Source organism: Nicotiana tomentosiformis, chromosome 5 (assembly GCF_000390325.3).
Source record: "Nicotiana tomentosiformis chromosome 5, ASM39032v3, whole genome shotgun sequence".
Classification (NCBI taxonomy): Eukaryota; Viridiplantae; Streptophyta; class Magnoliopsida; order Solanales; family Solanaceae; genus Nicotiana; species Nicotiana tomentosiformis.
In genome coordinates, this window is record NC_090816.1 from 3232911 (window position 1) to 3259979 (window position 27069).

The window sequence follows — 27069 nt, forward strand, 5'->3', positions numbered from 1 at the left end:
GCGAGTTGCGTGTGCAGGATCATGTCAACGATGAAGAAAGAATCTCAGTGGATTCCAGAATTTTGTAATTGTAGCTTCAAGCTAAGTGGGAGAGCCCCATCGCCTATGATTGGATTACGTAGTGTCAAGTTGTGCAGTTTCTGGTTATCGGTGTATTGGTGGGTCATTGCAACTAAGGAAAGAAAACATCAGTGGTAATTTGAGCAAAGGATTTGGGGAATGTGTGCCATATTTGGCCTTATCAATTCATATTCAGGTTTTTGGAAGACTCAGAGTTTATGCTTCGTGTAGATGTAATGCATAGGAAAGTGAGACAATCGGATGTTTCCTTGATAAAGTGTCCATGTGCTAGCAGGGCCTTGGAATTGATCATGTTTGGAAGCAAGTCAGAGCAAGTGACTCTCAATAACGGTCTTAGCGGGTCCAAAAAATTTAAAGTGTGGTGTCTAAGGATCTTGAGTCTATAGTATGGTTGAGTATCGAGCTTTTGTAGTAGATTATGAAACGAGGTTTGGAGTACTCTACGTTATCTTCAGGTTGTGGTATAGCATTGGAAAAATGGAAGAAAATAATTTCGGATTCATAAAAGAAATATCAGAATGGGTGTACCAGTTGAAGATGTAAAAAGTGCCCATAAGAAGGGATATGAGATAATAAGTGGGTTTTGAAATAGCGTGGTCTCGTGAAATAAGGTCACTTGGGATGAGTGCGGATTTGAGTTCGTGATGTAATGAATGAAACTATTATTATTTTTAAGGCAAGTTGAGAGTAAATTGAGAAAAGACGGATCGGCTAACAATGGTTGAATTGGCACGATGGTGGCAATGATCAGTTCCTTCAGCGCATTGAATTATGCATGTGAATTGTGGCGGTACGTGCGAGGCTTGACGGGTGCCGTAATTGATTTTATTTGGAGGAATTCAAGTATTATGACATGTTATGTGTAGAGGGATCCCAGAAGAGTTATGGTGGTTTAGACCACTACTTGAGGTCGGTATTTTCTACGGATATGGGAATTCAGTCATGTGTTGCAATGATTCTCTTGAAATGAGTTAAGAAGAAGGTTTATATATGATGAAGTGTTTACTTTATTAGTGGTTCGGGAGTTATGATGGAATTCTTGTACTCCTGCGCATTGGCGTGGTTAAGTGCACAAACTAGCATGGGATTCGAAAGTTGAGGATTTAAGATTTCGGTTCGGTGTTGACAAGGATGTCATGAACTCGGATGAACAGGAAAGGGATTTAGATGTTTAAAGTAAGATGGTATTGTTTTTGGCATCATCTAAGGTCGATGTCAGGTGTAAGAGACCTTGTGTATTGATTTGTGAATTTTTGATATGCTTTACAGCATTAGTATAACCGGTAGCATGGATGTGCAGACTTGTTACCTGGTGCAAAAGGTCGTGGGAGCGTGTCTCACGAAAATATTGTGTAAGAGTGACATGTAGTCACTTGATTGAGTGAAGATTGTAACCAAGTATGAAAGCTCCCTATATCAGAGTGACATGTGTCTCTATATCAGGCTGGATGTATTCATTTCAGCATAAAAGCTCCCTATGTTGGAGTATTCGGATGTGGGATGTCGTTTTGTCGTCGATTATTTCATGTAATACTATTTTGTGCCGTGATAGTTATGGGATGGCTTGATGAAATTTTTTTATGTGATGAGGTTCCGCATAGCGATGGAGTTATGTGAGCAGGATGGCTCTCGAGATTCAGATCATATATCGTACCTTAGTTGTGCTTGAGTTTTTTTGCGTATGGCGCTGTCGGTTCTTCCAGGGATGATATTATGCACTGAGCGTGCTTGTGTCCGATATTCAGATATTTTGTAGTAATGAGCATTTTAGCTCGGTAAGTATTTTCTTATAGATTCTTTTTGTGCGGATCGTGTGGCACGCCGCCACGGGTATGTTGTTTGGATCGGGTTGCATGCAGCAACGGTATCATGTGTGGATCAGGTTGTACGTCGCAATAATGTGATGTTGAGTACAGTCTCCTATATTCTATTTTGTGTGTTTGTGTCCCTTTTTCTAAGGAAGGTTCATGACACCTTTTCGGTTGTGTAATTAGTCACGTGGGTTGAGAAATCCTTTACAGAGTTTGGTTTTCTTATGTATCGCAATCGAGTCCGTAGCTTATTAGCTCATCGTGGCATCATATGAGGCTTATTTGTTCGTTTTATCGTGTCTGAGGTGGTTTATTGCCTGAGCAGCTTGTACTTGGTGAGACGAGATTTTTGGATTCAGGATCAGTGCGATCGGATTATATGAAGTGTAATAAATAGCAAATATCATTATTTGGTTATAATGAGGCAATGGTTCTTGTCAGAAGGAGAAACTCAATAATTGTTGACTCGGCAGTTGATTATGAATTTCTACACATTTCTTCCATCGTGGAAGCATTTCAAGAGTTGGAACATGACTTATATGTATCATGAGGTATGTTGTGAACATCAAATTCATGGAATTTTGGCTATTGTTATCGGAGGATGTTATTATAGTCATGTGAATAATGCGGTGCATGGTATAAATTCAACAAAGGTATGCAATCCTGTTTTAGTGCATCGTGTAGTGATTGTTACGACATTCATAGGTTGGAGACAGGCATGGTGGAGAATTCTGGATGTTAGAATTGGGCTCTAAGGCTTATTTGCCTAAATAAATGGGAGAATTTTAAGATTGGCTCGAGTTAATGTGCTCAACTGGGGGTGGTAGCACGAGTAGGTGCACGAGGTATTCAACAGTAATTTTGGATAACTCCGGAACACTCCTTAGCTTGTTCGAGGAGGAACGTATATTTAAGTGGGAGAGAATGTAACGACCCAACCGGTCGTTTTGACTTTTACAACCCCGTTCCCCTAAATAAAACTTCCCGTATGTGCTTTAAATGATTTATGACTTGTGAGATAGTTGGTTCGGGATTTGGAAGTGTTTGAGTTGAAATCGGAACAATTGTTTCCTTAAATTGGCTTTAAAAGGGAAAGTTTGACTTTGGTCAACTTTTTGAGCAAACAGACTCAGATCAGTGTTTTGACAGTTTCGGTAGGGCCGTATCGTGATTTGGGACTTGGGCGTATGCCCGGAATCAAATTTTGAGGTCCCTAGCCTGAGATATGGAATTTTTATTAAAAATAAAATTTAACTTCAAATAGTGACCGGATGTCGAATTATGTGAAAACGACCCCGGAATAGAATTTTGATGATTCCAACAGCTCCGTATGGTGATTTTTGTCTTAGGAGGATGATCGAAATTTTATTTGAAAGTCCGTAGTGAAATTAGGCTTGAAATGGCTAAAATTGAAATTTAAAGTTTGAAAATTTGACCGGGGAGTTGACTTTTTGATACCGGAGTCGGAATCCAGTTCCAAAAATTTTCATAGCTCCATTATGTAATTTATGACTTGTGTGTAAAATTTGAGGTCAATCAGAGTTGATTTGATAGGTTCCGACATCGAATGTAGAATTTGAAAACTCTTAGTTTCATTAAGCTTGAATTGGGATATGATTCATGGTTCTAGCATTGTTTGATGTGATTTATAGGTTCAACTAAGTTCGTATGATGTTTTAGGACTTGTTGGTATATTTGGTTGAGGTCCCGAGGGCCTCGGGTGAGTTTCAGATGGTTAACGGATCAGAATTTGGACTTAAAAAGCTGCTGCAATTTTTCCTCTTCTGTTGGGCATTCTGGACTGTCATCGAACCCAGACATCGAGCCAGGCATCGAGCCCAGGCATCGAACCCAAGCATCGAGCCCAGACATCGAACCCAGGCATCGAGCCAGAGTTGACGAGGCTCATGCTCGAGTTTGTGTATCGAAGCCATGATCGAAGGCCCATCTCGAGGGCCATGATCGAAGGCAAGGCTCGAGGGATAGTATCGAGACCCAAGATCGAGGGTCACAATCTAAGGCTCAAGCTCGATGCCATGATCGAGGCTATGATCAAAGGACCGGACTCAATGCCATAATCGAGGCCATGATCCGAGGTCCCGGCTCGATCCTGTGTTCGAAGCCACGATCGAGGGCCATGATCGAAGCCTGATCGAGGCCCTGTTCGAGGCTAGTTCTGAAGTGCTGGGCAATGTTATAAAAAGAGGGAATTCGTCCCATTCGCCATTTTTAACAAATTGGAGCTGGAGCAGAGGCGATTTTGGCAGATTGTCAAGGAAAGACAATTGGGGTAAGTGATTCCAACTCAGATTTGGTCTATATACACAAATATATCATTGTCTTCACCATTTAATTAGTGTTTTGAGATTGGAAAAATTTTGAAATCTCATAGAAGCGAAATTTTGAGATTTCGGTATCGATTCGGAGTCGGATTTGAGTGAAATTAGTATGGTTGGACTCGTAATTGAATGGGTTGTCGGATTTCATAACTTTCGCCGGATTCCGATATGTGGGCCCCACGGACGAATATTTTATTAATTTCCGAATTTGTATTGAAATTGTAGTATTTTCTTATAGAGTTGATTCCTATAATTTTTAGTTATTATATTGAATTGTTTTGGCTAGATTCGAGCCGGACAGTGTTGGATAATCGTGGAAAAGGCTTTCTAGTGGGTTAAATTGGAGCAAGACAAGGTAAGTCTCTTGTCTAATCTTGTGAGGGGAAAATTACCTCATAGGTGATTAAAAAATTAAATAATTATTGCTAATTGTGGGGGCTACGTACGTACGAGGTAACGAGAGTCCGTGCGTAGCTACTATTAATGCTAAAGTCCGGGTAGTTTAGGACTCAAAGCATGCATTACTTGTGTAAATTGTATTCTTTGATTAATTAATATTAATTTATATATATGAATATATGTTGTGAATTGTTAGATAAAGATATTAAAGGATGAAAACCTCATATATTTGATTCTCTGTTTAAATTGTTAATTGTTAAAAGAAATTATTCTTCCTCCTAAATTTATCTCATAATAAGTATACTCTCCTTCCGGAGGTACATAAAAATATCCTCCTTTCTTGTGGAGCGGGCTGAATGCCTCGGCAGGATAGATGCATCTATAGATCGCGCTGCACGTCCCTCGGCAGTGTACACGACACTCTGGATTGGGCCGTACGTCCTCGGCAGAAATCGTGCTTAATAATAATAATAATTACACGATACTTGGACAGTTCATTACAGCTTGTAAAGTTATTTGATAAATTGGAAATTTATTGAAATTAAATTGTAGCTTGTAAAGCTATTTGATAAACTGGAATTTTTATTGAAATTGAAGGATTTACTTAATAGATTAGAAATTATTTGAATTGAAGGAATTTAATTATTATACTGAGAATTATTGGAATTGAAAGAATTTAATTACTTCTACTGGTTCAATAAATTATTATTAATTATGTGAATCATCGTTGATATAAATATTTCTATTTTCATGATTATTTAATATTATTGACCCATAGTGAGTGTCATAGTCGGCCATCTCGTCTCTACCTCTTCGGGATTAGGCTTGATACTTACTGGGTAGACATTGTTTTCGTACTCATACTGAACTTGCTGCATATTTTATTGTGCAGGTACATATATGTATAACGGCCTTGTGGGCGCAGAGGTGTTATAAATAATTGTGGGGACGTAGGTGAGCTGCATTCTATATTACGATTCGCAGCTAACAGAATCTCCTTCAGAGTTATTATATTTTTCTGTCAGATTTTTATTCTGGACAGATGCTGTATTTTATTTTAATTCCCTAGTAAATGCTCATGCACTTGTGACACCGGATTTTGGGAATGGTTGTGAATTGTTTAGAAATTTAGCTGCAAAAATATTTATCATTCACTCTATGAGTTTTTATCTCTACAATTTTATAAAGAAATTTTTATTTCAAAAATACTAAAATGGGTAATTAAGTTAATTGATTATGGTTGGCTTGCCTGACAGTGGTGTCCGGAGCCATCACGACCTTTTGGATTTTGGATCGTGACAACATAGTATCAGAGCACTAGATTCACTTAGGTCTCACGAGTATGAGCAAGTCTAGTAGAGTCTTGCGGATCGGTACAGAGACGTCTGTGCTTATCTTCGAGAAGCTACAGGGCTGTTAGGAATACTTCCCTTTTTGATTCTTCATCGTGTGATTCAATTCCTTTGAGGCTTATGCCTACATTTCCTTCCTATTCAATCTTATGCGACGTGAAACACTTGTTATACATTAAGGATCGAGGAAAATTTTAATGGTACTACAAATGTAGCACAAGATACTTCTCCTTGTGTAATTAATTGGGCTATTGTCATCGCATTGCGAAAGGCCGCTCTGTCATTTCAAATTAAATATCAGTACTACCTAAGGTTTGAGATTTGGCATTGATTGTTATGACGATTCGTGTGCTGTTATCGCACAGTGTTTATGAAATGGAAAAATGCTTGTCTATGTGTCAGGGCAGTAAACGACTTGAAAGAAGGTTTTCTTAGTACATGATTTAGAGGTTCCATGTTTTAATTTCAGCGGAGAAAAGGCAACCGGACTATGAATGTTCATGTTGAGGGTTGATGGAGTAACGAAGCTTGATATTTTCGAGTGTGGTAGAGTTCTCAATTTTGATGTGGTGTCATCGCCTTGTAAAATGCATTAAGGTTCGCCAGTGTTATAGTTTTCTTTAACTCACCTTCACGACGGGGTGTTAGGAATTGGTATAGGGGAAGCAGTCATTAGAGATCGCGGTGTGCAGTAATTCAGGATCGAAGCAGCATTTCTAGTATTGATGTCTCGAGAAGGATGATCGTCAGAAAGGTTTAAAGCTGGCAACGAGCTATTGGTTCAAATGCTACAGAGACAGATTTTGAGTTAAGGCAACAACTGGGCAGCGAAGGATGAGGAAGGACATGTGGAAGGTGCCTTGCGGTGGTTAGGTTCCGAAAAGGCCAAGTGTAAGAAAACAGAAGCAGAGTAGTTGCTTAAAGGAGATGGTTGACCAAAGTGGGAGAGTGGCAAGGTAGCACATGGGTTACGTGGTAGGATGATTACATGTCTTGAGGAACATTTTGAGTGATTTGGGATGTAAAATGGACAGTGACTAGGTCTACGGACTTAATTTAGAATATTGGCTGCTATATTGAGGAAGATTGGATACAACAGGAGGGAGTTTCTTGATATGAAGAAGGATACAACATGACTTTGGATTGGAATGTATTGTCGCACCTTTAGTTGATGTCCATGAGGAGTGAACGGACTGGTGCAGCTGGTGAATGAGCTTGAACTCAGGATGATCTACTGATTTCGTAGTAATTGCACCCAGTGCAATGACGTAGGAATATTTTGGCATGTAATTTCCACAAGTGGGTTATTTCCTGTGAGCAGGATAACGGTCGCGTGGTGTTGACGAAGCTTCTGCAAAAAAAAAAAAAAAAAATTCCGGCTACTCGGTATGAGATTTAATATGTAAATGTGGCTAGTGCTTCGAAGTGTTTATTAAAGGTTAATAGAAAGATTTCGAAAAAAATTGGCGAGTTGCGTGTGCAGGATCATGTCAACGATGAAGAAAGAATCTCAGTGGATTCCAGAATTTTGTAATTGTAGCTTCAAGCTAAGTGGGAGAGCCCCATCGCCTATGATTGGATTGCGTAGTGTCAAGTTGTGCGGTTTCTGGTTATCGGTGTATTGGTGGGTCATTGCAACTAAGGAAAGAAAACATCAGTGGTAATTTGAGCAAAGGATTTGGGGAATGTGTGCCATATTTGGCCTTATCAATTCATATTCAGGTTTTTGAAGACTCAGAGTTTATGCTTCGTGTAGATGTAATGCACAGGAAAGTGAGACAGTCGGATGTTTCCTTGATAAAGTGTCCATGTGCTAGAAGGGCCTTGGAATTGATCATGTTTGGGAACAAGTCAGGGCAAGTGACTCTCAATAACGGTCTTAGCGGGTCCAAAAAATTTAAAGTGTGGTGTCTAAGGATCTCGAGTCTATAGTTTGGTTGAGTATCTAGCTTTTGTAGTAGATTATGAAACGGGGTTTGGAGTACTCTACGTTATCTTCAAGTTGTGGTATAGCATTGGAAAAACGGAAGAAAATAATTTCGGATTCATAAAAGAAATATCAGAATGGGTGTACCAGTTGAAGATGTAAAAAGTGCCCATAAGAAGGGATATGAGATAATTAGTGGGTTTTGAAATAGCGTGGTCTCGTGAAATAAGGTCACTTGGGATGAGTGCGGATTTGAGTTCGTGATGTAATGAATGGAACTATTATTATTTTTAAGGCAAGTTGAGAGTAAACTGAGAAAAGACAGATCGGCTAACAATGGTTGAATTGGCACGATGGTGGCAATGATCAGTTCCTTCAGCGCATTGAATTATACATGTGAATTGTGGCGGTACGTGCGAGGCTTGACAGCCGCCGTAATTGATTTTATTTGGAGGAATTCAAGTATTATGACATGTTATGTGTAGAGGGATCCCAGAAGAGTTATGGTGGTTTAGACCACTACTTGAGGTCGGTATTTTCTACGGATATGGGAATTCAGTCACGTGTTGCAATGGTTCTCTTGAAATGAGTTAAGAAGAAGGTTTATATATGATGAAGTGTTTACTTTATTAGTGGTTCGGGAGTTATGATGGAATTCTTGTACTCCTGCGCATTGGCGTGGTTAAGTGCACAAAGTAGCATGGGATTCGAAAGTTGAGGATTTAAGATTTCGATTCGGTGTTGACAAGGATGTCATGAACTCGGATGAACAGGAAAGGGATTTAGATGTTTAAAGTAAGATGGTATTGTTTTTGGCATCATCTAAGGTCGATGTCAGGTGTAAGAGACCTTGTGTATTGATTTGTGAATTTTTGATATGCTTTACAGCATTAGTGTAACCGGTAGCATAGATGTGCAGACCTCTTACCTGGTGCAAAAGGTCGTGGGAGCGTGTCTCACGAAAATATTGTGTAAGAGTGACATGTAGTCACTTGATTGAGTGAAGATTGTAACCAAGTATGAAAGCTCCCTATATCAGAGTGACATGTGTCTCTATATCAGGCCGGATGTATTCATTTTAGCATAAAAGCTCCCTATGTTAGAGTATTCGGACGTGGGATGTCGTTTTGTCGTCGGTTATTTCATGTAATACTATATTGTGCCGTGATAGTTATGAGATGGCTTGATGAATTTTTTTTATGTGATGAGGTTCCGCATAGCGATGGAGTTATGTGAGCAGGATGGCTCTCGAGATTCAGATCATATATCGTACCTTAGTTGTGCTTGAGTTTTTTTGCGTATGGCGCTGTCGGTTCTTCCAGGGATGATATTATGCACTGAGCGTGCTTGTGTCCGATATTCAGATATTTTGTAGTAATGAGCATTTTAGCTCAGTAAGTATTTTCTTATAGATTCTTTTTGTGCAGATCGTGTGGCACGCCGCCACGGGTATGTTGTTTGGATCGGGTTGCACGCAACAACGGTATCATGTGTGGATCGGGTTGTACGTTGCAATAATGTGATGTTGAGTATAGTCTCCTATATTCTATTTTATGTGTTTGTGTCCCTTTTTCTAAGGAAGGTTCATGACACCTTTTCAGTTGTGTAATTAGTCACGTGGGTTGAGAAATCCTTTATAGAGTTCGGTTTTCTTATGTATCGCAATCGAGTCCGTAGCTTATTAGCTCATCGTGGCATCATATGAGGCTTATTTGTTCGTTTTATCGTGTCTGAGGTGGTTTATTGCCTGAGCAGCTTATACTTGGTGAGACGAGATTTTTGGATTCAGGATCAGTGCGATCGGATTATATGAAGTGTAATAAATAACAAATACCATTATTTGGTTATAATGAGGCAATGGTTCTTGTCAGAAGGAGAAACTCAATAATTGTTGACTCGGCAGTTGATTATGAATTTCTACACATTTCTTCCATCGTGGAAGCATTTCAAGAGTTGGAACATGACTTATATGTATCATGAGGTGTGTTGTGAATATCAGATTCATGGAATTTTGGCTATTGTTATCGGAGGATGTTATTATAGTCATATGAATAATGCGGTGCATGGTCTAAATTCAACAAAGGTATGCAATCCTGTATTAGTGAATCGTGTAGTGATTGTTACGACATTCATAGGTTGGAGACATGCATGGTGGAGAATTCTGGATGTTAGAATTGGGCTCTAAGACTTATTTGCCTAAATAAATGGGAGAATTTTAAGATTGGCTCGAGTTAATGTGCTCAACTGGGGGTGGTAGCACGGGTAGGTGCACGAGTTGTTCAACAGTAATTTTGGATAACTCCGAAACACTCCTTAGCACGTTCGAGGACGAACGTATATTTAAGTGGGAGAGAATGTAACGACCCAACAAGTCGTTTTGACTTTTACAACCTCGTTTCCCTAAATAATACTTCCCGTATGTGCTTTAAATGATTTATGACTTGTGAGATGGTTGGTTCGGGATTTGGAAGTGTTTGGGTTGAAATCGGAACAATTGTTTCCTTAAATTGGCTTTAAAAGGGCAAGTTTGACTTTGGTCAACTTTTTGAGCAAACAAACTCAGATCAGTGTTTTGACAGTTTCGGTAGGGCCGTATCGTGATTTGGGACTTGGGTGTATTCCCGGAATCAAATTCCGAGGTCCTTAGCCCGAGATATGGAATTTTGATTAAAAATAAAATTTAACTTCAAATAGTGACCGGATGTCGAATTATGTGAAAACGACCCCGGAATAGAATTTTGATGATTCCAACAGCTTCGTATGGTGATTTTTGACTTAGGAGCATTATCAGAATTTTATTTGAAAGTCCGTAGTGAAATTAGGCTTGAAATGGCTAAAATAGGAATTTAAAGTTTGAAAGTTTGACCGGGGAGTTGACTTTTTGATACCGGAGTCGGAATCCAGTTCCGAAAATTTTCATAGCTCCATTATGTAATTTATGACTTGTGTGTAAAATTTGAGGTCAATCAGAGTTGATTTGATAGGTTCCGACATCGAATGTAGAATTTGAAAACTCTTAGTTTCATTAAGCTTGAATTGGGGTATGATTCATGGTTTTAGCGTTGTTTGATGTGATTTAGAGGTTCGACTAAGTTCGTATGATGTTTTAGGACTTGTTGGTATATTTGGTTGAGGTCCCGAGGGCCTCGGGTGAGTTTCAGATGGTTAACGGATCAGAATTTGGACTTAAAAAGCTGCTGCAATATTTCGTCTTCTGTTGGGCATTCTGGACTGTCATCGAACCCAAGCATCGAGCCAGGCATCGAGCCCAGGCATCAAACCCAGGCATCAAGCCCAGACATCGAACCCAGGCATCGAGCCCAGACATCGAACCCAGGCATCGAGCCAGAGTTGACGAGACTCAGGCTCAAGCTTGTGTATCGAAGCCATGATCGAAGGTCCATCTCGAGGGCCATGATCGAAGGCAAGGCTCGAGGGATAGGATCGAGACCCAAGATCGAGGGTCACAATCGAAGGCTCAAGCTCGATGCCATGATCGAGGCTATGATCGAAGGACCGGACTCGATGCCATAATCGAGGCCATGATCCGAGGTCCCGGCTCGATCCTGTGATCGAAGCCACGATCGAGGCCTGATCGAGGGCCATGATCGAAGCCTGATCGAGGCCAGTTCCGAAGTGCTGGGCAGTGTTATAAAAAGAGGGCATTCATCCCATTCGCCATTTTTAACAAATTGGAGCTGGAGCAGAGGCGATTTTGGCAGATTGTCAAGGAAAGACAATTGGGGTAAGTGATTCCAACTCGGATTTGGTCTATATACACAAATATATTATTGTCTTCACCATTTAATTAGTGTTTTGAGATTGAAATTTGGAAAAAATTTGAAATCTCATAGAAGCGAAATTTTGAGATTTCCGTATCGATTCAGAGTCAGATTTGAGTGAAATTGGTATGGTTGGACTCGTAATTGAATGGGTTGTCAGATTTCAAAACTTTCGCCGGATTCCGATATGTGGGTCCCACGGGCGAATATTTTATTAATTTCGGGATTTGTATTGAAATTGTAGTATTTTCTTATAGAGTTGAAGCCTATAATTTTTAGTGATTATATTGAATTGTTTTGGCTAGATTCAAGCCGGACAGTGTTGGATAATCGTGGAAAAGGCTTTCTAGTGGGTTAAATTGGAGCAAGACAAAGTAAGTCTCTTGTCTAATCTTGTGAGGGGGAAATTACCTCATAGGTGATTAAAAAATTAAATAATTATTGCTAATTGTGGGGGCTACGTACGCACGAGGTGACGAGAGTCCGTGCGTAGCTACTATTAATGCTAAAGTCCGGGTAGTTTAGGACTCAAAGCATGCATTACTTGTGTAAATTGTATTATTTGATTAATTAATATTAATTTATGTATATGAATATATGTTGTGAATTGTTAGATAAAGATATTAAAGGATGAAAACCTCATATACTTGATTCTCTGTTTAAATTGTTAATTGTTAAAAGAAATTATTCTTCCTCCCAAATTTATCTCATAATAAGTATACTCTCCTTCCGGAGGTACATAAAAATGTCCTCCTTTCTTGTGGAGCGGGCCGAACGCTTCGGCAGGATAGATGCATCTATGGATCGCGCCGCACTGCCAGCGCCGCACGTCCCTCGGCAGTGTACACGACACTCTAGATCGGGCCGTACGTCCTCGGCAGAAATCGTTCTTAATAATAATAATAATTATACGATACTTGGACAGTTCATTACAGCTTGTAAAGTTATTTGATAAATTGGAAATTTATTGAAATTAAATTGTAGCTTGTAAAGCTATTTGATAAACTGAAATTTTTATTGAAATTGAAGGATTTACTTAATAGATTAGAAATTATTTGAATTGAAGGAATTTAATTATTATACTGAGAATTATTGGAATTGAAGGAATTTAATTACCTATATTACGATTCGCAGCTAACAGAATCTCCTTCAGAGTTATTATATTTTTCTGTCTAATTTTTATTCTGGACAGATGCTGTATTTTATTTTAATTCCCTAGTAAATGCTCATGCACTTGTGACACCGGATTTTGGGAATGGTTGTGAATTGTTTAGAAATTTAGCTGCAAAAATATTTATCATTCACTCTATGAGTTTTTATCTCTACAATTTTATTAAAGAAATTTTTATTTCAAAAATACTAAAATGGGTAATTAAATTAATTGATTATGGTTGGCTTGCCTGACAGTGGTGTCCGGCGCCATCACGACCTTTTGGATTTTGGGTCGTGACAGTGGTCATTGGAATGGTTGTCCTAATTCTTTTTATCCTTCTCTGAGCCCATATTATGATCTTTCTAATAGTGTTTGTGAGTTTGATAGGGGCAATGAAGTGCAAGATATGGAACGTGATGCATATATTAGGGATATTTTGAGGCAAGTAGCAGAGCGACAAGATGAACTCAAAAAAGATATGAAAAGAATGAGGGCATCAATCACAAGAATGAAGGCCAATATGGAAGAATTGAATGAAGAGAGTGAGTACCAGCAAGAAGATAATTTTGAAAAAGTGTAGATTTTGAGCCATATGTCGCTGGTGGAACAATCCGAAAGATTAGAAATATATGAGACTCAACGTGAGGAAATTACAAATGAGATGAGATACTTTATAGAAGTAAGAGCCGAATTGGGACAAGAGATCGATAAATTTGGCACTACTATTCACGACTTAGAGACTCAATTGAATACAAAGGTTGATGCGTCTAATGCCCAACAAAACAGTAATGAGTTGTGTAAAGCTGAAAATGAGCTTATATGCCAAATTGAGGAGCTAAAAGTGGAGAGCAAATCACTCGAGCATATTTTTGTTGATGATGCCCTTGTTGAGAAAAGTACACTAGAGCCATATGAGGAAGTAGATAATATTATATTTGAAGATTCTTGTGTATGTAAATATGAGGATGTAAAGAGTAATACAATTCTAGAGTTAGGGCGTATTGGTCCTCATTCCAATCATTTTTCCACATTGTGTTTAGATAGTAAGATAGTAATCAAGCCATCTGAGCCTATGGGGGAGTCAAAGAGTGAGGATGAGAGTGCTTGTATTCTTGAATTTGTCATGCCAAAAAGCAAAAAATACATTCCTCATCTAAAGGCCGAGAAGTGTAGAGTGAAAAATTTATTACTTGGCCTGGTTATCTTTGTAGCCCCACCACTGGAGCATAGACGCAGACTGGATGCCATGTTAGGGGCTCAATTCATAAGTTCGAGGTGGAGGCAAAAAAGCGGTTCACGTCGTGCCGCGATATTAAATCAGGCGCTTGTTGGGAGGCAACCCAGCTTTACTGCTTTCTTTTATTTTTGTTTACTTTCTATTTTATTTTATTTTTATTATTTTGTAGTATTTATTTTTGTTTTGTAGGATTATGAGCATAGGAAGCAAAGCCATTAGAAGAGTGCAAAAGCGAGCTAGATGGTGAGGACTAAGTGTGGGGTGCCCACACAAAGGACGATGCCTGGGGGAAGTCTGAGTACCTCGTGAGCCGCTATTGCTTCGGCCTTTGGCCTACCAGGGAGTCTCGTTTACCCTCTTATTATTTATAATGTGCATTGAGGACATTGCAAAATTTTAAGTGTGGGGTGAGGAGATCGTTTGGATAAGTTTCTGTGCTATTTTAGCTTAGTTGTAGTACTCATTCTTAAGTGTAGTAGCTTTTGTGAAGGAAAAAAAAAATGAAAAATTAGAAAAATTGGACTTTTCCCGACGATTGATCTCCTAGACAGTTTTCTTGAGGGATTAAAGTCTAAACAAAAATTCAAAAATATATCTTTTAGCTTTCTTTAGGTAGTAATAATCCCCTGTAGTTTTTCTTTCTGCCTCGGTTCTTTTCCATGGGATGTAGTTCGAATCGGGTAGCTTTTTTCTTTCCGAGTAGATTAGGAATTTAGGAAATAAAAGGAGGAAGAATGATGAACCTAAGCGCCCTTGACTTGTTTCATAGTAGCATATTTATGCTTTGGCATGTGTAGTATCTCCCCTATATTGTGATGTTAATCTTGATGCCTTTATATATTAGATAGCATGTTTTGTGACGACTATTTCTCGTTTTCTTGACTCGTGTTCACTTTGCGCTTAATGCTTAATATCTCGTGGCTCCGTGAATACTTGCATTGCTTGAGAGTCGGAATGTGATCGTCCTTAGTGAGTCATGTGCCATGTGTGGTGAGGTTTTTGTGTAGTCCATGTCATTGTACTTGTGTCTAGAACTTGCCCGGTATGTGAGTTGAAGCGAAATTTTAGGTGATGCTCGGTTTGAGAATTGATTTTATGCTTTCTTTGATCTTTTTGAGCTTAATTGCTTATCACAAATAAAATTTATCCCTAGTTAACCATTTTGAGCCTATTGACTTTTATTTGGTACCCACATTACAAGCATATATCCTTTTTATTCTTAATTGACATTGTTTTGATCCTTTTACCTCTTAAAGTACTTTAATTGTTAGATGAGCGCTAAAAGAAGTAAGAAGGGACTAAGTGTGGGGTGACTTTTGATTGGAACCAATGAAAGGAAGAAAGGTGCACTTTTTTTGTAAAATACTACATCACTAGCGGAAATTGAAAAAAACAAAGAAGAAAAATATAGATGAATAAATTGTTGTCTTGTTCTTGCTAGTGGGTATGAACTAAAGTAGTGCTTAAAGAAGAAGAGACTGTTTTTGGGGGTGATATTGTTTGTGAAATTGACGTGGTGTTAAAGAAAATACGCTTAAAGTAATTTTATGATGTATTAAAGTGCTTAGGAGGGTGAGTCACTATTCCTTAAATATATCCTACCCGTCCCTTAGCCCACATTACAATCATGTAAAAGTCCTAAATGATTTTAGATCGAGCGAGCTTACATTAGTAGAGATTTACATTAAGGGCAAGCCTATGGTACCAATTGCATGCATGTGACTTCTTTGTGAGAGTAAGCAATTTTCTTTGATATATGTGAGTCATTAAAATATATTTGATCATGAGATTCGAATGTGTGGATTGAACTCGCTCTCTTGTTCTTATTGTGAGGGCACATGGTTTCACGAGGGATATGTAACATTATTAGACTTCTCTATGATGTTGGGTGTTCAAGCCATGAGTGCATTGTGACATTGAGTCGGTTTTTGAGGTTAGGATTATTGTGAGCATGTTGTCTTTGTTTGAATATTTTTAAAACAATGACATAAGTAAAGGGAAGTGTATGTGATGCATATTCTAGAGCCTAATTGTAGCAAATAACCATGGTCATATGTGTAGTGTGCTTTGAATGATAAGAGCTTAATTTTGTTTCGTCTACTATATTGATGGTTTGTTCGAGGACGAACAAAGATTTAAGTGTGGGGTGGTGATGTTGGGCATATTTCGATATGTATTGATATTACTTTACCCATGTTTTAACCGCTTTTTGATGCTATTTGATCTTTAAAATGCCCAACATGGTTTAATTATTAGTTTTATGACTAATTGAGTTGTGTGTGATGATTTAGGGTGTTTGGAGTGCAAAAATATGAAGAAAAGGTGCTCTAGCTAGAGAAAGAGGGGTTGGATGCGTTATTTCGTGTACCCTTAGCAGTGAAGTCGGCCCATAGCATCCGCACCTGGGCAAAGCTGAGAAGGAGGAACAAATGGTGGATTCGACGCATCCACCCTAGCATGCGAAGATGAGAAGTGGAGGACGAGGTGGATGCGACGCATCCACCCCAGCATCAATCCCTGTAGCCAAGTCGGATTAGGAATAGGAGAACTTTGGCCCACGACTTTTGTACGCAATATATAAGCCAAAAATGCCTCTTTTAGGTCATCTAACATATTGGGAAGAGGAAAAAAGCCACGACAAAGCTGTGGAGGCCGGAATTCATCAAGTTCCATCTTTCTCCCACCAAACTTAGTAATTTTTATGTTTCTTTGCATGGTTTGTTGTTTGGCTACCATGTTTATGTGGAGCTAAACTTCACATTCTAGGGTTGAGGTTCTTTCATGACTATTATTATTCGGATATTGATTTTGCCTTCTTGATTTATCATATTTGTTTATTTATTCAATCTTGCGCTTAATTATTTAATTGCTTGATCACCAATTGAATACTATTTACGAATCTAGAATTGAACTCGAAAGTGGGAATTCTAGATTGCATATAGGATTGAGTAGAGCAAGTTCTTGAACTCGGGCATCGGGGAACAGATTCGTGGTTAGGATAGACATATGCTTAATTGCCTTGCTTGGTTAATTTACAGGAATTATAAATGCGTTCTTATTGATTCTAACTCCATAGACATATAGGCATTAGGTTAGCTTGAATAGGCGAGTAAGAACTCGACAGATTCTTATGAGCAATATTAACCCTGTCAACAAATAAGCTAGATAAATTAGTCGATCAATTCAATTGAAGAATACAATAGGATTGTTAGATAGCCTATAACCCTAGATCATTTTTATTACATTGATATCATAAAAATATGCTCTTTCTCTGTTCAAAGTTCATTATTTATATTTTTTTATTTAATTGGTTTAGAATCAAATATTTTTAGGTTTAATTCTTATTTAGATAATTAGGATAGTCTAATTTAGTTAATAGTTAATCATAAGTCCTCGTGGGTTCGACATCCGACTTTTAGTCACTTTATTACTTGACGACCGCGTATACTTGCGTGTGCGTTTGGCCGCAACACGAAAGTTGTTCTTCAACGATATCATTTGGTCACTTGTTATGTTTCCTTTACCTATTCTCATCTATATTCTTCTTTATGGTGCAGCTTCAACCTGGTTTTCCGGTGCGGTCCCGGACCTCGCAGGTTGGGTTTTCCAACTGGTTTCAACCTCTTCGTATGCTGAGCGCTCGTGGCATAATTTGGCCAAGGGTCGATGGGAGGACAAAAATTATGGTAAGTTTCCCTGTTCGAGTTTGATGCTTTCCTGTGAAATACTTCCCTTTAACTTGATTTCTTCTCATACCGGTCTTGGAGATAGTGTCGTTATGAGGTCGTCTCCCTTCGGGGGAGAGAAGGTCCCGAAGCCGACCAAAGATAAGAAAAGGAGAAGGGCCTTGCCGCCAGATACCCCAAGGCCTAAGAAAAGCAGGGCTCGAAAGTCAAATCTCGCCGTTCTGCCTGCCGATGTAGTCCAAAAGCTACAAGATGAAGATGAGGAGGGAGAAGATACCGACTGCCTACTGGTGGCTCAGAAGAGAGGAAGCATCGAAGCTTCGAAAGCTATTGAGCCGGTGATGGTCGAGGGGGTTCAGCCGCAGACCGAGGTGATCTTGGGGGAAGGACCAAGCAGAGTCCCTGAATCATCAGGTATTGATGATGCCCCATGCCGTGATGAGCAACCGGCGGGTGTGCCCGAAGGGTCTAGTTCTGAGGCCCTTCAAATAGAAGAGAACGCCCCAAGTGACTCGCTCGGGGCAATTAATATCGATGATTTGCCGCCCGACCCCACGTTCTCTAAGGGGCAGTTTCGGGGAGCCCGATCCATGGGGACCCCTGATGTGGGGACGACCCCCAGAGGGGATGACATATTTTGTGGCTGCTTCGCGGGGGTCGATGATGTTTCCGACCTTGACGCATCAGTCATTTTTATGAGGCTCAGCGGCTTCTGAACCAAGTGAGTTTTAGCCCATGCTATCATGCTTGTGTTTGTTCTTATTTCTCTAAGTCTGATTTCTTTTCTTTCTGTACATGCTACAGTGCTCCATCGAAAAACATCTTCCAAGTACCTAGCTGAGTTGGCCCGATGCGAGGCCGATCTCAAAAAGCTTACGGAGGAGAGAAATGCTCTCAAAATCCTCTATGTGCACAAAGAAGAGGAGATCAAGAGTATTCGAACCCAGCTGACAAGAGCTCATGAAGATCAGACCGAGCTCATTGAACGGGTAATGTAAATTTTTGGGAGCATGTTATATATCAACTCGATATTGGCGACTAACATTTTTATCCTGCAGGTTCAGCAGAAGGCCGAATTGGTTGAGCAGCTTCGTGGGGAGGCTAAGATGAAAGAGGCAGAGACTTTGGGGTGGAAGCAGACCATGGACCATCTCGCCTCGGAGAAAGATGCGGTTCGGGCCCAACTATCTTCGGTTGAGCTTCAACTCCAAAGTGTGAAGGTGGAGAACTTGGCCCGAGCCCAGAAGGTCGAAGAGCTCAAGACTCGGTTGGCCACTGAACTTGCAAGGGCCACATCCAAGGCAAAGGCTCTCGTGACCTCCTACCGAGCCGATGCTGAAGCCGCTAACACTCGGGCAAAGAAAATTTATGACGTTGCTGATGTTAGATTGTCCCGTGTTGCCGATTATGCTAGGCGCCAGTCTCGAAGAGAGACTTTTGAGGAGGTACATGCTCGAGGCTTCGACCTCTCGGCTGATATTGAGAATGCGAAGATTTTGGAGGATGAGGTCGGGGCTTTGCTTTCCGATGATGAAGACTCTGCGACTGGATCCGAGAGCGGAGGAGATGAAGATGATGCTACCGAAGATGCGGCTCCCGAGGCGGACTAAACACTTAGGATTTTTTCTTCTTTTGTTTTTTGTGTAAGACCCTGTGTGGTATTTGTAAATACTTTGCATATATGAAAGATTCCTTTTCTTTCCGATTTTTGATTTATGATAAATTATGTTTTGCCTTTGCCTTGTGAAGACTTTATTGCAATCGGTTGCTGTAGCCTCTACAATCGAGTGAGCGATAACTCGAAATCAGAGTAGAACAAACCTTTGGGTTTTTTTAGTTAAGCAAGGGCGAGTCCCCGAGCTTAAAAATATGTTCGGGGTTTTGATTTCGGACGGCTTGATCAAAGCCGTAATTGTACTATTTTTATAGCCGAGTTCGAGTAAGTTTCGAACTCACAGTAACAGACCCCTTAAGGTTTTATATCAAATAATGATGAATCCTCGAGCTATGTTTAAGTCAATTTTATTTGAGCTCGGAATAGTGGAACCCTTAGGTCTGAATTGAGTGAGAACAAAATCTCGAACTCTAAGTGTATTGGCCCTTAGGCTCTTTAGATTGGGTCGATATGGCCTCTAAAAGATGGCTATTTTTTTCCTTTTTCGGCTTAGAAGACTTAGTAAAATATTTCTTTATGCCTTAACACATATTCTTCACCCATTGGGTTTTTTGAGGGTTCAATGTCGATTGAAACCCCTTTGCCTTTTGTGCCTTAGCACGTTTGTGTTAAGATAATTTGATACCTCTTAAGATTTTTCGAGGGCTGATTTTATCGAAACCCTTTTGATTACTTGCCGAGGGTAGCCCTTTTTTAACTGGTTTTTCAAAGAATTCGAAGGCCTATTTTTATTGCGGGATTCGGACGTCTCCGAGCCGCCTTAATTTGGCCGTAGCCTTTGGGTATGCCTCCTAGGCTTATTTCCCAATAACACTTCGAACTTGTTTGAAGTGTTAGTCCCCAAGAATGATGGCCTTGGCCTATAGATCGAGTGGTGCCTCTTTGAGGTCTTATAAATTTGAGTTTAGATTACTCGAATTGTCGATCGTCTATGGCAGTCCCCGAGTGTACGAGGTATATTTGCACTTGGTCCTTGAGCCATTTCTCACAAAATCATAAGTATGGAGCTTGTATAGTAGAAAAGTTTCTTCGAGACACAATATGTTTAATATAAAAAGAATGCTTCTTTGTATAATTTATACATGCGTACATGTTTCGCCATCGGGGCTCGACTAATCTATACAGACATGGTTCATTCGATCGTTTGTCCCATTACAAAGTTTCTCTATCAAGACCCTTTGACACGAAGTATTTTTCTTGAAAGTGTAACATCCTAGGGTGATGACGCCCCCAGTATTCGAGGTTGATTGTAAAGAAGCCTTGGATACTGTTGAATTGTCCTCAGGTAGCACATAATTGTTGCCTCGTTAAAAACCTCACCGGAAAAACCCACTTGGGAATAAAACCGATCTAAGGGAAAAAGAGTGCAACGCATGCTTTAAAACCTGAAGTCTCGATATCTTCGATCGATCATCTGCAGTGATTTAGTGTCAAATATATTAATGAAAAAAGGGAATAAAGTCATACCTTAGCAATAATACTGTTTGAGAAGCGATATGTTCCAATTATTTGGCAGTTGTTCAACGTCCATCATGCCGAGCTTATAAGAGGCCTTTCCGAGGATGTCGAGGACTTGGTAGGGTCCTTCCTAAATTGGGCCGAGCTTCCCTTCATTGGGATCTCGAGTGTTGATGGTGACTTTCCTCAGGACTAAATCCCCGACTCTGAAGTGGCGAAAGTTGGTTCTCCTATTGTAATATCTTTTGATTCGTTGCTTTTGTGAAGCCATTCGAATGAGTGCGGCTTCTCGTTTTTCATCTAATAATTCGAGGCTAGTATTCATAGCCTCGTGATTTGACTCTTCTGTTGTATGTCGAAACTTGGCGCTGGGTTCCCCGACTTCGACCGGAATCAAGGCTTCGGAGCCATATACTAAGGAGAACGGGGTTGCCCCCGTACTGGACTTTGATGTTGTTCGATATGCCCAGAGAACTTCGGGTAGAATTTCTCTCCATTTCCCTTAGCATCGTTCAACCTTTTTTTCAGGTTTAGAATGATAGTCTTGTTCGTCGATTCGTCCTGTCCGTTCCCACCAGGGTGATATAGTATTGATAACATCCTTTTTATTTTATGGTCTTCGAGGAATTTCGTCACTTTTCTGCCGATAAATTGTTATCCATTGTCACACATTATTTCGGAGGGTATCCTAAATCGACATATGATATGATCCCAGATGAAGTCTATGACCTCTTTCTTCCTCACTTTTCGAACGCCTGTGCTTCAACCCATTTAGAGAAATAGTTAGTCATAAATAAAATGAACTTAGCTTTACCTAGGGCCGATGGTAGAGGGGGCCGACGATATCCATTCCCCATTTCATGAACGATCATGGGGATAGGACTGAATGAAGTTGTTCTCCGGGCTGATGGATCATCGGTGCAAAACTTTGACATTTATCGCATTTTCGAACAAACTCCTTAGTGTCTTTTTCCATGCTATTCCAGTAGTATTCTGCTCTAATGATTTTGTGAATCAGTGATTCGGTGCCGGAGTGGTTCCCACAAGTGCCTTCATGGACTTCTCGTAGAGCATAATCGGTGTCCCCTGGTCCTAAGCACACTGCCAATGATCCATCGAATGTTCTTCTGTATAATGTTCCATCTTCAGCCAATGTGAGTCGAGCAGCTTTGGTTCGTAGGGCCATCGACTCTTTAGGGTCCGATGGGAGATTTTCGTTCTTCAAGTATTAAATATATTTATTCCTCCAATCCCAGGTTAAGCTTGTAGAGTTTATCTCGGCATGACCTTCCTCTATCACGGATCTCGAGAGTTTAACGACAGTCCCCGAGCTGATCTCATCTTCCTTGACCGATGACCCTAGATTTGCAAGTGCATCGGCCTCACTATTTTGTTCTCGAGGTACATGCTGTAAAGTCCATTAATTGAAATGGTGCAAGGTTACCTACAACTTATCCAAATACCTTTGCATTCTATCCTCTCAAACTTCGAAGGTTTTGTTTACTTGATTCACTACCAGTAAAGAGTCACACTTGGCTTCAATGACTTTTGCTACCAAGCTTTTAGCTAGCTCGAGACCTTCAATCATGGCCTCGTAATCGGCCTCATTGTTAGTCAACTTAGAAGTTTTGATAGATTGCTTAATAGTGCTACCCGTGGGCGGTTTCAAAATGATGCCTAGCTCGGACCCCTTCACATTCGAAGCACCATCTGTGAAAAGGGTCCATACCCCCGATGATGTACCCGATTATAACAAGAGTTCCTTTTCGACTTCGGGTACGAGGTCTGGCGTGAAGTCGGCCATGAAGTCCGCTAAAATTTGAGACTTGATGGCCATCCGAGGTTGATATTCGATATCGTACACACTGAGTTCGACGGCCCATTTGGCCAATCGGATCGATAGTTCGGGCTCGTGCAAAATATTACGAAGTGAGTAAGTGGTTAATACGCATATGGGATGACATTGAAATTATGGTCTTAGCTTTCTAGAGGCGCTTATCAGTGCAAGCGCCACTTTCTCTAAGTGTGGATATCTAGTTTCTGCTTCTCCTAAGGTTCGACTTACATAATAAACGGAAAATTGCGTACCTTGCTCTTCTCGAAATAGGACACCACTTACCACGATTTTCGATACTGCCAAGTACAAGTAAAGTTTCTCATCTGCCTTTGGAGTGTGAAGCAGTGGTGGGCTCGATAGGTATCACTTTAATTCCTCTAATGCCTATTGACATCCCGGGGTCTAGGCGAAATCGTTCTTCTTTTGAGAAGAGAGAAAAATCTGTGGCTTTGATCCGACGACCTCTAAATGAATCGGCCTAAGGTAGTTATCCATCCAGTTAGCCTCTGCACGGCTTTTACACTGTCCACGACGGTGATGTCTTCTATGACCTTGATTTTATCGGGGTTGATCTCGATCCCCCGATTCGATACCATGAATCCAAGGAACTTACCCAAACCAACCCCGAAGGCACATTTCTCGGGTTTGAGCTTCATGTTGTATTTCTTTAAAATCTCGAACGTTTCCTGCAAATGAGCCAAATGGTCCTCTGCGCGCAGGGACTTAACTAATATATCATTAATATAAACTTCCATTGATTAACCTATTTGTTCTTCGAACATCTCATTTACTAGGCGTTGGTAAGTAGCTCCTACAGTTTTTAGCCCGAAGGGCATTACATTATAACAATATGTTCCATACTTGGTGATAAATGAAGTTTTTTCTCGGTCCTCCGGGTTCATTTGGATTTGATTGTACCCGGAATAGGCATCGAGAAAAGTAAAGATCTCGTGGCCGGCCATGGCATCGATCATGCAATCGATGTTAGGCAGTGGAAAAGAATCTTTGGGGTACGCCTTGTTTAAATCCTTATAATCTACACACATTCTAAGTTTGTTCCCCTTTTTAGGGACTACAACTACATTGGCTAACCATTCAGGATATTTCACTTTCCGAATGGACCCTATTTTGAGAAGTTTGGTTACCTCATCCTTTATGAATGCGTGCTTTACCTCGGACCGGGGTCTTCTCTTTTGCTTCACCGGTTTGAACCCAGAGTCCAGGCTTAGCTGATGCGTCGTTATCTCCGGTGGGATCCCTGTCATGTCTAAATGGGACCAAGCAAAACAATCTATGTTATCAATAAGAAATTGAATAAGCTTTTTCCTGAGTTCGGGGGTTAACTGCGTTCCGAGGTATACCTTTCGTTCGAGCAGGTACTCGATCAATATAACATGTTCCAGCTCTTCGATCGTTGATTTGGTGGCATCAAAATCTCCGGGTACAATAAAAGTTTGAGGGGTAAGAAAATCCTCCTCTTTTTCTTCTATCTCCTGCTTCCCTGATTCGGTCGAGGCTAGTTGCTGTGATTGCTATTTGACTTCCTGTTTACCTTTGATGCTCGACCTTTCCGAGGTTAATAGTGTCGATATCGGCATTACCTCATCGACCGAAAACATTTTCTTTGCAGTATGCTGCTCCCCGTATACTGTTTTTACACCGGCCGACGTCGAGAATTTCATCATTTGGTGAAGAATCGAAGGGACTGCCCTCATATTGTGGATCCAAGACCTTCCAAGTAGGGCATTGTACCTCATGTCGCCCTCGATTACGTGGAACTTGGTATCTTGAATGGTTCCAGCCACGTTCACCAGTAAAATAATCTCCCCTTTAGTTGTTTGACTGGCCATTTTGAAGCCGTTTAAGACCCGAGCTGCGGGCACAATTTGATTTAGTAGGCCTAGCTACTCCACAACCCTCGATCAGATAATATTCACCGAGCTACCTGAATCCACTAAAACACGCTTAACTTGAACTTTATTTAATAAGATAGAAATTACCAGAGCGTCGTTGTGGGGATGAGAAATGCCTTCTGCTTCTTCGTCGTTGAATGATAATTCTCGGGTTCATTTTTTCCTAGTGATTGATACCTTAGTGCGTTTGAACATGGGCCCCTGTGGGATGTCGACCCCACCGACGATCATATGAATGACATGTTGGGGTTCTTCCTGTTCATTTTTCCTATTGGCGTCCCTTTCTCTGAAATGATTCTTGGCTCGATCGCTGAGGAATTCTCGAAGATGTCCCTCATTGAATAGACGGGCTACCTCCTCCCTTAATAGCCTGCAATCCTCAGTCTTGTGGCCATGCGTGCCATGATACTTGCACATAAAATTTGGGTTTCTTTGGGAAGGATCGGTTTGTATGGGTCTGGGCCACCTAGTATCTTTGATCCTTCCGATTGCCGATATAATGCCCGACGCATCGATGCTAAAGTTATATTCCGATAACCGAGGTGCCTCTGTGGGATCGGCATACTTGTCAAAACCACTCTTGCTCATAAGTCCCCGAGAATTCTGTCTTCGATCACTTTTGCGATTGTTCCGGGCGGAATTGCGTCTTGAACCATTGTTCCTTCGATTTGTGGTATATGGTTGATACCGGTCTCTGTTCGATCTTGGCTCCCTATCAACGTCCCTTTGGTTTTTAACTGCCGACCTGTTTGGATGTACTGAACCGGAAGGGGATCCTAGTTGGTCGCCCTCGACCCTAATCTTCGATTGATATCGATTGTGCGCATCTGCCTAAGTTACAGCTGGATACTCGATCAAATTTTGTTTTAACTGACGTGATGCTATCGAACTCTACTCATTCAACCCTTGGGTGAAAGATTGAACGGCCCAATCATCTGTGACCGGTGGCAACTCCATTCGTTCCATTTGAAATCGGGACACGAACTCCCTCAGCATTTCATTATCCCTTTGTCTTACCTTGAAAAGGTCCAATTTCATCGTTGCGACCTTTATGGCTCCGGTGTGTGCCTTCATGATAGAATATGCTAACATGGCAAATGAGTCAATGGAATTTGGTGGCAGGTTGTGATACCAAATCATTTCTCCCTTCGAAAGGGTTTCTCCGAATATTTTCAACAGCACAGATTCGATTTCATCATCTTCTAAATCGTTACCCTTGATGGCGCATGTATATGAAGTAATATGCTCGTTGGGATCGGTGGTCCCATTATATTTGGGTATGTCTGGCATACGAAACTTCCTTGGAATAGGCTTCGGAGCCGCACTTGGAGGAAACGACTTTTGTACAAACTTCTTCGAATCCATCCCTTTCAAGATTGGCGGTGTCCCCGGTATCTGGTCAACTCGAGAGTTGTATGTTTCCACTTTTTTGTCGTTGGCTTCAATTCTCTTTTCCCCTGATTCAATTCTTTTGGTGAGCTCCTCGAACATTTTCATTACTACAGAATCAGTCCCCGTTTCGCTACCATTCGACCTTTCCAGTACTGGCTCGGTACAACGAGTAATTGATGACTCGACCCTATTTGGAGCCCTATGTTGATTTTGTAACTAAGCAATAACGGCTTTCTGAGCCTGAAGCATCTCGAATATCACTTGGAGACTGACTCCTTCGTCTACTCTGCCCTGTGTTCCTTGGTCACTAGTTCGGCCTTCTCTGCGTACGCTTCCATCGAGACTTGCGCCTAGGTCCGTATTTAGCGCAACGTGCAAACTGACGTCGACTGGGTTGGCAGCCGGTGCTTCCCTGAGATTAACCTGTGTCACCTCGACTCCTGAAGCAATCACATTTTCGTTTTCACCATGGAATCCGAGGCCATTGTCACCGTGTGTGGATGCGTTTTGTGAGTTTGACATGTTTTAACCTGAAAGCAAAGATACTTGATAAGAACAAGCATAAAATAATGTGTTTTACCAGAATCAGTACTGAACAATAACTATTATCCTTAGCCCCACTGTGGGCGCCAAACTGTTTACCCTAAAAATTGAGTAACAACTAAACTTGTATTGTGGCTTTAAGGATATGTGATTTAGACCAGCACCAATTGATAAATAACGAATTAAATAGATAACTTGGACAATAAAATAAATCAAACCAGTTTGCAAACGATGCCTTGACCTTGATTCGAGATAGTCTCGAGGTTAGTTACTACGAACAATATAGGATAGAACAAGCAGTGATGAACATTAAGTAAGACAAAGAAAACAACGTATACGTATATTCTTATCAGTGAATAATGATGCCTTACAAATGATTGGAACTCCTCTTTATATAGTAGAGGAAACCTAATTATGGTACAACTCTAATAACGGAAATAGACCCCACGATTGGCACTAATAACCGCTTTGATTTGATCCGTTC

The 27069-nt window shown here is 40.5% G+C and overlaps 1 protein-coding gene across 1 annotated transcript; it reads left to right on the forward strand.

Annotated features, from left to right (window-relative positions):
* Positions 1–13436: 13436 nt before the first annotated feature.
* On the forward strand, positions 13437–19377 carry LOC138891733 (uncharacterized). Its single transcript, XM_070175486.1, has 4 exons — positions 13437–13740; positions 17639–18274; positions 18572–18756; positions 18826–19377. Exons 1-4 carry the CDS (start codon positions 13437–13439, stop codon positions 19375–19377), a joined length of 1677 nt encoding a protein of 558 aa, XP_070031587.1.
* Positions 19378–27069: the final 7692 nt, after the last annotated feature.